Source organism: Myotis myotis, unplaced genomic scaffold (genome assembly GCF_014108235.1).
Source record: "Myotis myotis isolate mMyoMyo1 unplaced genomic scaffold, mMyoMyo1.p scaffold_m19_p_13, whole genome shotgun sequence".
Lineage (NCBI taxonomy): Eukaryota > Metazoa > Chordata > Mammalia > Chiroptera > Vespertilionidae > Myotis > Myotis myotis.
This window is the reverse complement of record NW_023416317.1, coordinates 33522434-33540056: the sequence shown is the minus strand read 5'-3', so window position 1 is coordinate 33540056 and position 17623 is coordinate 33522434. Positions and strand designations below refer to the sequence as shown.

At 42.2% G+C, this 17623-nt stretch overlaps 1 protein-coding gene across 8 annotated transcripts in view; it reads left to right on the top strand.

The window, feature by feature from the left end:
• The window catches only part of NEK11 (NIMA related kinase 11), a 167475-nt gene that overhangs the window by 25877 nt on the left and 123975 nt on the right, over positions 1–17623 (top strand). For 7 of the 8 annotated variants that reach the window (XR_004971563.1, XR_004971564.1, XM_036332642.1 and 4 more), the window contains one exon: positions 9092–9257. The exons of the other annotated variant lie outside the window; for it this stretch is intronic. Coding sequence is in view for 5 of the 7 variants with exons in the window: in XM_036332639.1 (XP_036188532.1) it covers positions 9092–9257 (166 nt within the window). In the remaining 2 variants the exon portion in view is untranslated. The remainder of the gene's footprint in view (positions 1–9091; positions 9258–17623) is intronic. 8 annotated transcript variants of the gene reach the window in all.

Here is a 17623-nt window from a genome sequence, read left to right as displayed (position 1 = left end):
GCTCCTGCATTGAGCGTCTGCCCCCTGGTGGTCAGTGTGTATCATAGTGACCAGTCATTCCCAGTCATTCTGCTGTTAGGGTCAATTTGCATATTACCCTTTTATTATATACGATATCTCACGCTGCCTGGACATACGCCCTCTCTCTCGGGCTGCTCTTCACACCCACTGTCCTCCAGGCTTCTAGAGTGGTTCTCAAACTGTGGGTCGCGACTCCTTTGGGAGTCGAACGACCCTTTCACAGGGGTCGCCTAAGACCATCAGAAAACACATATATAATTACCTATTGTTTTTGTGATTAATCACTATGCTTTAATTATGTTCAATTTGTAAGAATGAAATTGGGGGTCACCACAACATGAGGAACTGTATTAAAGGGTCGCAGCAGGAGGAAGGTTGAGAACCACTGCTCTAGAGAACTCTGGGCCTGTCAGCACTCCCAGAGATGGCGGTCTCCTGGACCCTGCCTGCTAGGACCCGCCTTCTCAAAGTGTGCTTCCCAGACCAGCAGCTTTGGGCATCACCAGTGACCTTGTTAGAGATGGGCCAGCTCGGGCCCATCCAAGCCTGTATTGGAACCGATACCCCGATGACTCACAGGCACAGCAAAATTTGAGAAGTGCTGCTCTTAAGATCCTGTTTCTTTCCTGGGAGGCTTCTTCAGATATCCCGCTTTATGACTCTGACAATTCTTTTTCCTTTAATTGTACGAACATGACAACACTTTGATTTATCCTCAAATAAATTCCAGCATCTCTAGAAACAACACTGGTGGAAAGCCATGCCCATGGCCTTGTTTAGTGTCCTTGGCTCAGGGTGATGACCTGGGGAGGGGGTCTCCCGTGCAGAGGTCCTGGGAACTCCTTGGGCAGGTAGGATGAACTCTGCACAGCCTCCTCTGAGATGCAGCACACACAAAGGTTCTGAAGCACTTAGTTAGCCAGGTTCCCCATTGCCCTCCTGACTCTGGAAAATGCAGCCTCTGTAATGAGAGACAGGCTAGCCACCGGTCCCCGATCTCTTCCTCCTCTTAGTCGACAGTAACTTTTTGTAGGTTACAAATCAGTGCCTGAATCCAAAGCTCTCATTCAGGGCAACTAGATTCTTCTTAGCAGTAGATCCTAATTTGAGCTTTGTCGGTAGCTTAAGCCTAGGCTTTCTGATGCTTTTTTTTTTTTGGTATAAGCACTAAGCAGAAATATAAGACCCAGAATCAGTTGCTTAAACCATCTATGGAAATATGCTAATATAGAGAGCTTTATTTTCTTTCCTTTCCATCTCAAAAATTAAATAAAATGACAACCTGCTTTATGCTATAGTTAAATCAAAGAGAGAAATTTAGCACAAGTCCATATATTACAATTACCGTTATGATGAATTGGAGACTGAAATTTAGAAATACAAACTTTTTGTTAACTGAGGCCAACCAGCATCTACCTGCTACCAGTCAGATTAGGGGACTTTATTTCTCTGACACCCTAGATTATTTTTTCATTTTATTTTTGGAGCACCAACCTTCTTCTTGCCTGTATCATAATTTAATTTTACTTTAAGCTGGGCTTATCCTGGGTCAGTTTTACGTAGTGAAGGAAATGTAGCTCTAATTAGTTTTTGTTGCTCTTAAAACTCAATTTGTCTCTGTATCTTGATTTCATGGTGGGCTTTGCATCACATCTGGCTTTCCCACTGAAAGCCACAGTCCTGGTGGTGTTCTATAATGTTCAAAATGAAAACCTGACAGGAATTCTGAATTAGAGCACTGCATTCTGAATATTAACCTAACACTCATTGTAAATTTGGAGCATATAATAGTCATGACAAAAGCTAACCCGATTATCTAGGGTGAATTATTCTTTCATATCCTTGCTGACACGGTCATGCTCCTTAATTTCCTTGCTGATGTGAACAGGGTCTTTGTTTGCTCTCAGCTCAGTACCTTTCAAAGTATGAGAGAATGAATGAATGATTTGTTGCCATAAGTCATATGTTACCAGTTTTTATTTTTGTTTTTAAGGCTTATTACTACTCAGTTATTTAACAATTTTGAATCAAATGAGTTTCGCACAATTGAACTTATTAAAAACTGGCCCTTACATACATGAAATCACACCTGCAGAGTTATAGTACCTAAGACAATCTCGAAATGTAAGCAGTGTTTGCCTTCAAACCTCCTACAGCTGAGCTTGCTCCTTCCTCTCTTCTGTTACTTAGGAGAGGAAACGGCAACTTGTATAATTTGTTATGGTGCCAGCAGTGAAACACTGCATGGAATTTGACACCACAACTGAAAATATAATCTAGTCAGGAGCCAAGAATAGCATATTTGCCAAACAGAAATGTCTGAAATACTTATACTCTTATTTGTTCTTTGTTTATTATCTTTATTATTACTTATTTATCCTTTGCCTATTATCTGTATGTAATACTCCTATATGCTGCTACTAGCTTTGAGAACTAAATCAGTTTTGAAAAGCTTAGGAAACGGAATTTATCTATAGGTTATAATTAATCTGCAGCTTTATTATTCAGTATCCAAGACACTTTATTTTGTCTAGCCAACTTCAGGAATATCCTAGCCATCTTCAGGAGTATTGATAGAATAGATCAGAATTTAACATGGAGGAAATGTTCTTTATTTTTATCCCTGTGGAAGATGGTGGGGTGCCCTACCTGTGTCCCCTGGGCTATTAATGTTTCCTATCCATGGGCCCAGCCTCCTACTGCCAGCACCTGCAATTAATTGCGCTTGAGGCCTCTCTCTGGCCACTAGGGCCCCCTATATTCCAATATTATACATCTGTGTACACTATTATATCATCTGTATGTTGCATTGTGTGCTTATAACCCTGTTTAATCTCCTTCTATCACCATTTTTTAATCCCTTTGCCTTCTTCAATGTCCCCCCCCCACACACACCCTCTGATAACCACCATACTGTTGTCTATGTCACCATGAGGTTTTTGTTTTTGTTTATTTATTTGTTGCCTTATGTTTTATATCCCACATATGAATGAATCATATGTTTCCTGTCATTTTCCATCTGACTTATTTCTCTTAGCATGATACTCAAGATCCATCCATTGTTGCAAATGGCAGCATTTCATCTTTTCTTATGACTGAGTAGTATTCCATTGTCTACATGTACCACACCTTCTTTATCCAACATCTATCAAAGAACACTTGTGTTGTTTCCATGTCTTGGCTATGAATAATGCGGCAATGAACATAGGGGTACATATATCTTTATGAATAAATGTTTTCCATTTTTTTTAGAGTAGATAACCTGAAGAGGGATTGCTGGGTCATATGGTAGCTCCATTTTTAAAATTTTTTGAGTAAACTCCAGATTGTTTTCCATAGTTGCTATCAATTTACATTCCCATCCATAGTGTATAGGGGTTCTTTTTTCCCACATCCTCTCCCAACACCTTTTATTTTCGTCTTGTTGATCATTGGCTTTTCCTTTTTTTTAAAAAAAAATCAGTGTGTCACTTTTCTAATACATATCACTCTGATATTATATTTTTTCAGACCCTTTACATTTTAAAGTTATATGTCATATTAAAGGGGATGAAATAACTTTCAGAAGGATGCTTCCACTCTCATGATATTCCTACCTGTAAATGAGAAATTCTGTGGCCTAAAATCCCTTAGAAGAGCTTAAATTTTAAGACTCAAATAAATAAATAAAAGTTAACCTAATGAGGTTAATTGGGGGTTCAATTTTCATTACCCCAAAGTGTTAACAGTGACTCATGTTAACACATGAATGTACTTATGTTATGCATAACTAACTGCCTTGGTCAAGGCTCCCAGGTGCAGATAAGAGCAGCCACCCTCTGCATGGTCAGGCAGAATACAGAGAACGCACAGTGACAGTGGGAAGGCAGGGGAGCAGGCTGACAGCTCAGTTTCCAGAACCATCAGCCAGAACCACACCACTGAGGTGACCTGCTGCCCCTGCCCCCAGGGCATACTGTTTCCTATGACACCTGTGTTAGTGAGTGGGAGGCCCCGTGTCTCCCCTGTTTCTTCACACAGCTCACACCCAGGCAAAGTCTTGGATGGGTGTAGCTGACTGGTGGAAGCCAGGGTAGATACTGGCACCCCACTGCAAGGGAGGTGGGAGAGGTAGGTTTTGTTTGTTGCCTGTTTGTTTTTATCTATCTGGAAAAGACAGGACCCACAATGCAGGGATCTACTACAATTGTAGGGATGTTGCCTAAAGATACTGGCAGTCACAAATGACAGGTGTCAGCCATGATAACGTCTCGTGAATATAGCAGCAGGCAAGTTGTGTAAACTGTTTGGCCTCTACTGTTAAAAAAATGTGTAGAAAAAGATGGAGATACAGAGAAATGTTAATGTTGATTATCTCTATGATAGATTGTAGGTAATAGTTTCCATATGTTTTATTTTCAAAAATGTATATACAGAAACTATATTTTGTTATAAATTAGAAAAAAAATGAGAGTTTAACATTTGAGAAAGAATTCATGAAAATAATTGCTGCCTTGCTAGATGGATGAAAACTCTATCTTAAAAGTCCTGAGCAGATTTAATTCTCTTTCTGTCAAACAGATGAATGCTGAATCCAAACAAAGTCAAATAAGCAAAAAATTACTCTCTTATTTAAGCTGAGATTAAAATCTATTTCCTGTGGCATTGCCCTCAGTGGGTACAGTAGCTGCGATCACTTTTGAGAGTCATAGCATCTTAAATCAGGAGGGCCTCTGTCATCATTTACCCTAACTTTATAGCATTTGTCTCGATCTGATGTTTTTAAAAATACAAACACACACTTGTGCATACTTACCTGTTTAATATCTGCCTTCCCTAGGAGACACAGGGCAGGGACCAGGAATCTCCAGAGCCCGCTACTCCTTAGACACTTAGTAGGTACTTACTATATTCTTGCAATGCTTGATTGTTGATGGTGAAATCACAAGGGAAGGGACTGTAGCTAGTTATCTCTAGACTAACTGGGGAGTCTTCTGGCCTCACCAGCTGACTGGCTCTCACTGAGATGGTTGTGGCTGCGTGGAACATCTTTCTGCCACTTTCTGCAGTACTCACTGGAGATTCTAAAGCTCTTTGAGGCCCACTGGCTTATTCTCCCCTTGAATCCTTTTTCACGCCTGCCCCCTTCTGAACCCCAGAAAATGTGAGGATCCTGCTATTTTCTTTGGCTGCTTTGGAAAGAGCATAGTTCTTCTGCCCTTAGGCTCCCTTCCCCATCTTGGAGTTCTATTCCTATCCTGCTCTCTGGACCTTGCCTAGAGGTCAGGGATTCTTTTCAAGGGTTCAGCAGTCCCTAACTTTCTTGCCTCCCTTCATCTGGTCCAGAGGGTCTCCTTCTCACCTGGGGGCAGGGAGGACACTCACCCACTCATCAGATGTCCGCCATGTCTTTTCTCTTTGGCCTTGGTCTCTCTATTGGAAAATCATAAACTGGGGATTTGACTCATATTCTCTACAGTTTATGCTGTCATCTTTTCCCATCTGCTGTTGCTTCAGTGGGGAAAATGTGAAAGGATCTGAGGAGATTTGGGGGAAAAACAAACTTTGGTGAACATCTCAAAAATATCATCGGTTCTATTTGTACAAAAGGTGGGCCAATCCTCAGGGAATAAATTAGCTATGGTTGACCCAAATTTTCAAAGTCAGTCTCCTGGGTTGTCAGTTCACTACAGATTCTAGAAATAAAGAATCATGACACTCGGAAGAGAGAACAGAAAGTCTGTAAAATGAGGCGGCTGGCGGGATGGCCGTTTTCGCTGCTGTCATAAAGTTGCTCCCGAACAGTTGAAGAGTCTGATAAAATAAATGCCTGCCATGTCAGTTAGGAGTGGGTGACAGGCGGAGCGTCCCTGAGCAGGTGACAAGCTGTCCTTGACTTGGTAAGTTTCCATGCTTTCTTTCTCTGATTGCATCTCATAGTCAGTGATATGCAATGGGAGCTCCCCCTGTCAGCTCAGTGACAGGATTTTCGGTGAGGAAGGAAGGTAGAGTGTCTCCGTGTCAGCCGGAGATGATTGTATTAGAAATCACCTGTCTTAGCCAAAAACCGGTTTGGCTCAGTGGATAGAGCGTCGGCCTGCGAACTGAAGGGTCCCAGGTTCGATTCCGGTCAAGGGCATGTACCTGGGTTGCGGGCATATCCCCAGTGGGAGATGTGCGGGAGGCAGCTGATCGATGTTTCTCTCTCATCGATGTTTCTAACTCTCTATCTCTCTCCCTTCCTCTCTGTAAAAAATCAATAAAATATATTAAAAAAAAAAAAAAAAAAAAAAAAAAAAAAAAAAAAAAAAAAAAAAAAGAAATCACCTGTCTTAATGGTCCTACCTTCATCTGCTAAGCTGTGGGCAAATGAGATTTTATGCTTTATCATCAGGCTGCCAGGCAAGGCTCAGGTAACTATATGTAAAACCTCATGCTCTGTTGCACAATACTTGATGTTTGCAAGGAAAAATAAGCATCTTGAAGCTTTTTATAGCCTTTGTTTCTTCACAGCAAGAGAATATTACAAGTTTGTGTCAGGCTTTATATTGTCATGCTTAACCACTGTGACTTTTACAATGCATGTTAGCTGGGGCAGCGTGAATTACTGGAAAAGCACCATGAAGATGTTATTGAGCTCTGCCTGCTGCTTCATAGTCTTCAGAAGTTACAAAAACCATAGCTGTGTATGCCATTTCAAGCTCCTTATAGTATATTAACTATACTATGTATACTGAGATGCCATTCTCAATAACAGGAGGCCATTTTTTAAAAATATTTTTTTATTGATTTCAGAGAGGAAGGGAGAGGGAGAGAGAGAATCATGGATCAGCTATCTCCTGCACACCCCACACTGGGAATAAAGCCCGCAACCTGGGCATGGGCCCTGACCGGGAATTGAACTGTGACCTCCTGGTTCATAGGTTGACACTCAATCACTGATCCATGCTGGCCAGGCAACATGAAGTCCTTCTTAGCCAGATTCTTGATAGAACAGTTTTTCCATAAATATGTTATCAAACAACCATTCCTCTAGGACAGTGGTCGGCAAACTGCGGCTCGCGAGCCACATGTGGCTCTTTGGCCCCTTGAGTGCGGCTCTTCCACAAAATACCGACTTCTGCGCATGGGCCACAAAGTTTCAATCGTACATGTGCACCTGCACATGGTATTTTGTGGAAGAGCCACACTCAAGGGGCCAAAGAGCCACATGTGGCTCGCGAGTCACAGTTTGCCGACCACTGCTCTAGGATCTACTTCATTATCAAGTAGAGGCTAATAGCGTGTTCTGTAACTAACAGAATCATGTGAAAGCACCATTAGGGAAAGGGGACCAAATATTCGAACTTCCTAAATTGCAGCCATAGTTAAAGACGCGTATAAATGCCCAGGCAGAGCCTGTGAAGAGCCGTCCTTTCTAGTGTAGTTGGACCACTCATTGTGGAGACAGTGCCTGCTGTGGTTGTCTTTTGGGGGTGGGATGAATTCAGAATGGGAAGATGATGAAGAACATTAAAAAGAATATTAGATTTTTTCATTTTTTAACCAATGTTTTAGAATTGTGTCAATTACTTATTCAACCACATTTTTTTCCAACTTGTCAGGTTTTTTTTGGTAAGCATTTGACTTAGTTTTTCTAGCAAAGATAACTTTCACACTCACCCTTCATCAGTTTGTCATATTTTAGTCACAAGTTTACAATAATGAGCACAACCGGCATAAACAAGCTTAGGTAAACACAGTGACTTTGATAAGCACACAGGTCTCAACAAAGGACAGGAATGGGCGTGCCACAGAGCACCTCCTAGCTCCAGCATCCCTTTGGCAAAGGCAACCCTCAGCATTTGTTAGGAAGGACTGGAGGACGCTGGTTAATCTATGAATTGGTTAAAGGGCCTTTAATCAAGAGAGTGTCTATATAAATACATTTTCATTAATATGCATAGGTGATAACTCTTAAGGAACACTTTTTGAAGAATGATTTCTAGTACAGGTCCTACTGAATTTGCCTTAATGAACAGCGACAGCTCACTTATAATCAGTGGAGTATGTCTACACACGTAATTGGCATTCTAAAGTACTTCTACCCAGCAGTCTAGTTTATTTACACTCTGGTACTATAATTGGTTTGTTCATCAGACTTCTTTTTTCTTAGATGGGAAGAGATAATGTGTTGGTCTACTCTTCACTGAGTTACCACAATTTTTAAATTAATAATTTTGAGATTTAATGAGTGCTTGTTCCACTTATATATGCTCAAGATCCTAAATACCTCTGTCAATGTCTTTAGATTTTTTTTTTCTCTTCTAAATATGGGTAGCAGTAAAGTATGCTATGCAGAGGATGGTTTAAAAAAAATAAACAGATATTGTCCTACTAATAGATTTGGGAAATTTTAGAGTTTAGAGACAGAGAGAGAAGCATGTGTGTGTGTATGTGTGCCTTATGTGTATTACACACACACACACACACACACACACACACAGGCAGAGAGAGAGAAAGTCAGAGAAAGATAAGCAAAGCAAGAATAAGAGACAGAGTCACAGATATATTTATATTGCATTATATTACATTGTATATACTACATGATATTCACATACTCATATGTATACATAGAGACAGAGACAAAGGGACACAGAAACAGAAATAGGGGGACACCAAGTTAGAGATAAAGAAATTGAAAAGCAGACAGAACAGATGAAAACAGATGAGAGAGAGAAAAGGCACACAGAGAGATAGAAACAGACAAACAGAGACACCATGCAAGAATCAAAAAGAAATGGAGATATCTAGAGAGACAGAGGAAGGGCCATCTCAGCGATGTTGCTCAAGATTAGCTCCATCTCTGCCGTGTTTTAGCAAAACCGTAGAGCCACAGGTGTGGAGGCCAGAGGCCTTGGGGAAGCCATGTCCTTGGCTAGGACAGAGAGGCAGGCCCAGGCTCTGCCTAGAGACACAGTGTCCTAACAGGCAATACCAGATTTACGAGTAGTCACAGCCTGTGCATTGATTAGATGGCCCTGCACCACTTGTTTAGATCTACTAAATGTGTTTAGCTCTAACTGTATTTAAAAAATTTTTTTGGCTGCAGAAAGGTATTGAAGGAAATCTCCGTGGGAGGGCTCAATCCAAATGACACTGTGCAGGCCAATTTGGAGGCCCAGCTCCTTTCCAAGCTGGACCACCCAGCCATTGTCAAGTTCCACGCCAGCTTTGTGGAGCAAGATAATTTCTGCATCATCACGGAGTACTGTGAGGTGAGAGTTTCCTTCTCTTCTCGAAATCGTAATAAAGATCTGTTTCATAGAAAAAGATGTCACTAATCCATGCAAAGCCACTGTGACCCACCTGCTTATAATTTAATCACTTTCTTCCTTTAGCCCCATTCAGTGAATAAACTATCTTAGGTGGGAAACAACTGACTCCTACTGCTTGCGACTATTGCTGCTACCTCTACCCCTGCCTTGGGGCACTGAACTGTCCTGGCCCTGCACATCTCACTGTCATCAGTACTGTCCAAAGGCACTTTCTGCGATTATGGAAATGTCCTGTATTTGTGCTGTTTAGTACAGTAGTCACTAGTCACACATGACTCTTTAGCACTTGATGAAGTATGGCTAGTGTGATTGAGGAGCTCAATGTTACATTTTATTGAATTTTAATAAATTTAAATTTAAATACCCACGTGTAGCTTGTGGCTATTACTGACTTGGACAGTTCCAGATGATAAAGCTATAACTTTATTTCCCTGCATTAATTTTTAAATTTTAACCTACCAGAAAAGTTCTAAGAATAACACAAGGAACTCCCATATACCCTTCATTCAGATTTCCCAATTATTATCTTTTTTCCACATTTGGTTTATCATTCTCTTTATTCATTTTGTGCATCTGTTTGTTTCTCATGAACCTTTGGAGAGTAAGTTCAGACCTGATGTCCCTTTGTCCTAAATAACACTATGAGTATTTCATAAGAACAAAGACACTTTCTTACGTAACTATAGTACCATGATCAGAATCAGTGGCTCTCACTCAAAAGTGTGATCCCAGACCACATCAGCATCACTTGGGACCTGGTTAGAAATACACGGTCTCAGCCTCCCCCCAGCCATGCGGAATCAGAAATTCTGGGGATGGGGTCTGGCAATCTGTGTTTGACAAGCCCACAGGCGGGTCTGAAGCACACTGAAGTTTGAGAAGCACCCATCTAATCCACAATTCATATTTAAATTTAACCCCATGCGCCCCAAGTATGTCCTTAGACATCTAAGAACGTTTCTGTAAGAATTATTTTCTTGTGCAGAATCTAATCCAGGTTCGTCTGCGTTAATTTTTAAATGCTGGTGGTTTCCAGGGGCCGAGTTGCTCTCTGGGGAGGGGCGTTGCTGTAGTGACAGCAGCTGGCAGGGCTGGGAACAGCTGTGGGGCTTCTGGGGTTCCAGGGTTTCAGCCCCGAGCTGTCAGGCTGTCATCTCCTTCGTGCCTGAGGAGTGACGCGTGCGTATTTCTCATCTTCAGACCCGAATTTGCTCTTAATTCGCACAGCCTGGCACTGTCCTCTTTTTATTGAGCTAAAATAGTAATACTGAAAAGGGCAGATGGTCAAACTTGCACTTCAGGAAAATGCTATATTACCATTGAAATACTTGGTCTTTTTTATCTCCCAAGTTTCCTCTTCTGTAATTTATTTATTTTTTTATAATGTATTTTTATTGGTTTCAGAGAGAGGAGGGGAGAAGGAGAATTAGAAACATCAATGATGAGAGAGTATCATTGATCGGCTGCCTCCTGCACACCCCTTACTGGGGATCAAGCCTGCAACCCGGGCATGTGCCCTGACTGGGTATCAAACCGTGACCGCCTGGCTCATGGTCAACACTCCACCACTAAACCACACCAGCCAGGCTTTAATTTAATTTAATACCTATATAAATGCATTCATGAGACTACTACATCCACCACACAACCCTTTGGACACATCTTATCAGGTTACGAGTATGAAAAGCAAACAACGGAACTCTCACAACTTCTTAAGATCTAACTAAATCGTTGAGCGGGAATAGTTCCAAAACTACTAAAGTGGCAGAATGTTTCAAATATTGGTGTCTCTGTTCTCCCCACCTAGGGGAAATGGATCTACTTGTTGTTCCCTGTCCATCTTCCAGAATGTCAACCCCTTCATCTGTGCTTGGGCCATTTCCTTTAGAATGCCCTTCCTAGCCCCACACATTCAAATCCTCCCCATCCTCCCAGGCCCCACTGAAATGCCACCTCCTCTACAAAGATTCCCACAATCTCCTGGCTGGAAATCATTCCCCATTCGTTCCCCCTCTCATAGCATTTTATCTCCGTGGCACTCAGCACTTTATACATAGTATAAACCATCTCACTTCTCAATGTATGGGATTCATCTTTTTCTGATTCATTTTTATGCTACCACGCTGTGAGCCACAGAGAAATTAGCACTCAGGAAATTTATTGTTTTGTGTGTTTTTTTCTGAAAAATTCTTTACCACTTGCTCCCAGCTGTTTCCTGTCTCATTTCTGTCAAAGGCTGATGATAAAGAATAAAATATTGGATCCTTCTACCTGTCATATATGTCAAAAGCATTTTGTCCTACCTATGTTTTTGGTACACCTAACCACGTACTACACCAGTGGCCTGTCAGATACTGCCTGAAGGTTTTTCCATTGGGTTAGGATAAGGCATCTCCATAGTTGGGTGTCAAATTAGTAGACAAAATAGAGAATAGGCGCGATCACATATCTCCTGGAGAGAGAGAATATACGACTATCGGGGCAAAAAGTGGGGAAGGTTGGACTTGTCTGTTTCATGCTTGGTGATATTAACATAGCTAAACAAAAATGATATCAAGATCGTGGTAGTGCTCATCCTTAACTGTACATTGTAGTCACCTGGAGAGCTTTCAAAAATCCCAAGACTTGAGGCCCACCTCCAGAAAGTCCGATTGGATTGTCTGGGGTAAGGTCCAGACATTAGGATTTTTTAATGCTCTCGGGGTGATTCTAATGTGCAACTGAGGTTAAGGACTGGAAAAAAAAGAAGGAGGAGAATGGTTAGTATGGGAACAGGAAAGTAGAGTCATAAAGGGAAACTGTCAGGGGTGTGGAGCACTGAGCAAAGTTGGGGCCTATATCTGAGCAGGGAAGTGTGGCCCTGGTGCTAGGTGTGGTTTTATCTCAGGCCACCTTGTTTGGTGCTATTGTTGATGAAAATTACCCACTTGGTCTCTTGGCTCCCCGAGCAGCCTTCTCATTCCAGTTCAGTTCTCCATAGATGTCTCTTCTAACAGGGAAAAAAATTTGCAGGCTAAACCAACGTGAGCTTCCCGTTGTATCGGCAGTTCTGGTTCTCATCGCATATGAATAAATTGGCATTCTAGATTGTTTATTGCTTCCTTAAGAGTTTGAAGTTCATCAAGGCTATAGTAACCAGGGGTCTTTCCAAAAGCCATTATTGAACCCTAACTCTGTGTCAAATATAATTCCTGACCTGGTGTGGGGCAACAGAGATAATATGATCTTCCTTTAATGAACCTGTTAGTATAAATAAATTATTTATATCAGTGATTTTCAACCTTTTTATCTCATAGTACATATAAGCTAATGACTAAAATTGTGTGACAAAAATCCTGTATAATATAAGTCCAAAGACAGAATGGCAGAACTACCAGAATGACTGGTTGACCAGTCGCTATGATGTGCACTAACCATCAGGGAGCAGACGCTGAACACAGGAGCTGCCCCCTGGTGGTCAGTGTGCTACCACAGTGGGAGTGCTGCTCAGCTGACCGGATGAGCAGCTGCTCCTGTTGTGAACCCCAGGGATGACGGGCAGGATCCCGGGCTGCCTCCTCACCCCATGCTCCTCCTCCTCGCTCCCTGCTGCCTCCTCCAGAAGCCCGCAGGTCGCGCAGCACTGCACCAGGCTCACAGAGCGGACCCTGGAGTCTGGGAGGCGGGTTTGGGGCCATTGCGGACTGTAGCCTACCCCACTGCCTCTCAGTGCTATTGTCCCTGGGCCCGGCCCTGATTGGGTCCCCTGGAGAGGCGAGTGCTCTGGCTCCACAGAAGATGCTGGACCAGGGAGCAGCCGCTCAGAGGGTGGGTCCACAGCTGCTCGGCTGACCGGGATGAGTGGTGTTCCCACAGCGGGCCGATCCCCGAAGGCCATGCCCCCCACCAGTGCACGAATCCTGTGCACCAGGCCTCCAGTAAGGGGGATGGGATAAGTGTAAAAAAAAAAAAAGGTATGGTTAAAGTGCTATGGGAGTTAAGAGTAGAGAGAAATGACTTTGGACTGCAAGAACCATGGAAGGGCTGGCATCATATATGGGAAGGATTAGGTTAAGGGATATGGATGAGGCAAGGACATTTCAGTTAAAAGGAATCTATAATAATAAAAGCATAATATGCTAATTAGACCAGACATCCTTCCAGATGACCTTCCGGATGAAGCCAAGGCTGTGAGGGCCGAGCCCCTTGCACTAATTTTGTGCACTGGGCCTCTAGTAATGTGAAAAAAGGCTCAGAAGTAGAAAAGCATGGGCCATGATTTAGGAACCTAATACTTCACCTTTAATTGTAATGTGTTTGCAGTTAAACACATTCCCTAATGTTAACAACTTATTTAACCTAATACTTTGCCAGTTCCCCCGCTAGAGTCTTTTGCCTATTCCCAGGATCTAATCTAGGATCCTTACACTGCATTTAATGGTTGTAGCTCCTTAGTCTCTAATCTGTGGCAGTTTCCCTTTCCTGCCTTGTTTTGTATGACCTTGACACTTTTGAAGGGTATTGGTAAGTTATTTTGTAGACTGTCTCTCAGTTTGGGTTTATCTGATGTTCTCTCATGATTAGATTGAGGTTATGTGTTCTGGGTCAGACGACCACGGGAGTGATGATGTGTCCTTCTCAGTGCGTCACATGAAAGGGTGCCTGTTAGTGTATTTTCTTCCTGGTGATGTTAACTTTGGTGATGTGATTAAGGCTCTGTCTGCTGAATCTCGCCACTGTAAAGTTAGTCTTTTCCTTTTTGTAATGGATCAATATCTTGGGGAAGATACTTTGAGGGTGTCCATGTTAATATCCTGCTCCTCCTCAAATTTTCCTCCACTGATTTTAGCATCTGGCGTAATGTTTACTGCGATGTTTTCCTAATGGTGATTATGTATTTCCGTCATTCTTTCCACATTTACTACTTGGGATTCTTCTATAAGGAAAAGCTATCCTTCCATTCCTTCTCCTCCATTTGTGTATTTATTCAAGTATTTATTTATATCAGCATGGACTCAGACAAGTTTTTTATTCTGTGGGCTATACAACCAATGTTATCATTATTTATTCTGTTGCTCAGATTATTCCAGCTTTGGCTGTTGGAGCTTCTTCAGGTTAACCCCTGTATCCTCTGTATCCTCTTACCATGCCCATATCCTTTTTCAAGGAGAAGTGGACTCTCATCTATTTTATAGATGAGGAAATAGGACCCCAGAGAGGTGGAGTGATTTTTCTGACAATCACGTGGCTTGAATGTTGAATTTCACTCAGAGCAGGGGCATTGGAAAAGCTATACCCCCTTTTGAAAAATATTTTTATTGATTTCTGAGTGGAATAGAGAGTGGAACAGATAGAAACATCAATGATGAGAGAGAATCATTTATCAGTTGCCTCCTGCACACCCCCTACTGGAGATCAAGCCCACAACCTGGGAATGTGCCCCAATCAGGAATTGAACCGTGACCTCCTGGTTCATAGGTCGACACTCAACCACTAAGCCACGCCAGCCAGGCAACTACCCCTTTTTAAAAATTTTTACTTAGGTTACTTTAATTCCCTTCTTAATACTTAGATAGAGTCAACTGAATAGTCCATTATTCCTATCTTCTCAAGCATGCAATTATTTACTTTTACATGGACATGAATGAGTTGAGATAGATTGTTTTATTATTCATATCAACAGTGTTAACCAAACGTGTTTCAAAAGGAGGCCCTAAACCAGTGGTCGGCAAACTGCGGCCCCTTGAGTGTGGCTCTTCCACAAAATACCACGTGCGGGCGCACACAGACAGTGTGATTGAAACTCCGTGGCCACACTTAAGGGGCCAAAGAGCCGCATGTGGCTTGCGAACCGCAGTTTGCCGACCACTGCCCTAAACTAAACACAAATTTCAACCCAGCCACTCTAATCAAGCCTGAAACTTTCAGTTATAAGATGAACAAGGCCTGGGGATCTAATATGCAGTGACCATAGTTAATCACATTACACTGTACACCTGAAATTTGTTACAAGAGCAGATCTCAAGTACTCTCACCTCAGAAAAAAGTAACTATGTGTGGTATTGAATGTGTCAGTCAACTTGACTGAGGTAACCATCTCACAGTGCACACGTACACACTGTACACGAAAGCTGTCCCTTGGCTTATTCTCATTTATGTTCTGTATCTTTATTTTTGTTTACATGATATATATAAACACAGAAACCTGTGTATGCCCTAGATGGTTTGGCTCAGTGGATAGAGCGTCAGCCTGCAGACTGAAGGGTCCCAGGTTCGATTCCGGTCAAGGGCACATGCCTGGGTTGCGGGCTCTATCCCCACTGGGGGCGTGCAGGAGGCAGCCAATCAATGATTCTCTTTCATCATTGATGTTTCTCTCTCTCTCTCTCCCTCTCCCTTCTTCTCTGAAAACAATAAAAATATATTTTAAAAAGTAAACCTGTATATCAATTTGCACACACATTTTAACATGATGACATTATTATTTTCTCTCAGCAGGAGACTAGTAGCATCACACTGACTTCTGTTCTAATCTTGGTCCATGTCCTTGAGCAAGTTATTTCACTCTTGACATTTTCCTGACCTCAAGCTAATGTAACAACACATATTCTGTTAGGTTTTTATAGCAATTTGAAATAATGGATGTTGAAAAAGTGGCCATCAGTGCTTTGCACCTAGTAAACCATCAGTAATGGAAGTTGTTAGTTCCTTATTTCATTGCTATTCCCTTCTCCCCTTTCCCGGTATCTTTAGAGGGCAAGGTAATTTTTACCTCTTTGAGTTTTTTATTTGCAGCCTTTACTGTAGGGATTCATGCCAGAAGGAGGGAAGCAGGCAAATTTTTTAACACTAATGGGTCTGATGGCAACTTTTAGGCAAGTACTTGCCAAGGATCTGTTTGTATTGTAAAAAAGAACATTTGAAATTTCTCTTATGCTTCTTGTTTATATAAAGCTGTTTAAATACACCAAGTAAGTGGGTTGAGTTTTACAATCTCGAAACTCTAGTGGGTGTCAGTAGACTCTTGCAAGTGAACTTGGCAGTAACATGTAGCCACCAGGCCAATTAGCTCTCAGAGTGTTCATACAACATCATACTTGATGTGCTCTGGGTCTACAATTGGAGACAAACCTTTTTCTATCTTTCAAAGCCATTGTTATAGTCCTGAAACTCTGTCTGGTACCTCCGGCACCCAGAATTGGTTGTTTATGGATGAGAGACATGCTTGATATTTATCACTGTGACGTGGATTAGTGGCCATCTGTCTTAGTCTGTTCAAGCATCTATAGAAAAATACAAGAGATTCGGTGGCTTATAAACAACAGAAATCTGTGTCTCACAGTTCTGGAGGCTGGAAGTCTGAGATCAAGTCACTGGATCCAGATTCAGGGTCTGGTGAAGGCCCGATTCCTGGTCTATAGATGGTCATCTTGCTGTGTCCTCACATGGTGGAAGGGGTGAGGGAGCTCTGTGGGCTTGCTTTTATAAAGACATTTTCATTCATAAGGGCTCCACTCTCATGATCTAATCACCTCCCAAAGGTCCCACATCCTAATATTATCACACAAGGGTTAGGGGCTCAACATATATATTTTGGGGGACACAAACACCATCCTTCCTGCTGTGAGCGGTAGCCGTCACACATGAGGCTGTCTTCAGTGGTTGGCTTTGCTGGAATTGCTGCTGATTGAGTGCCGGGAGCCGGTCCATGCTTGCTGTTTCAAGGGACCTGGCATATATGGCATACTGTTCTTAATATGTTTGCTCACCTTCTTGGCACTATGTGTTTTAACCAAGGTCTCTGAGAAAGGTTGTTTCCCCAGGTAGGGATTTTCCCCTGAAGCTAGGGAGGGAATAAAACCTCTTAACTAAGTGCCAGGTGGGTAATTAATCACTTTAACTATGAACAATCATGCTTAAGCTACATAATCTTTACTCCCTGGAATGGAGATAAGAAACGCCCTAACCTTTGTAATAGAGATTGATAGGATTGAATCAACTGGTATAAATACAGATGTAATAAGACAGCAAGACACAGAACTTAGAATACAGAACCAGGAGAGACGGAACCTAGGCACAGAACCTACACAGAACGTTCTCTAGAGACAGAAGAACTTCGCTGGAGAGAACATGGCAAAAGTTCCTGGACAGAAACTGGCCTCAGAACCTAGAGACAGAACCTAGCGAGAGAACATGGCAAAAGATCCTGGAGTGAACCTGACTACAGAAATTGGCAAGAGAGCCTGACTAGAACCTGGTAACTGAACCTGGCTGGAGAACCTGGACAGAACGTGGCTGGAGAACCTAGCAAGGGAACATGGGCAGAA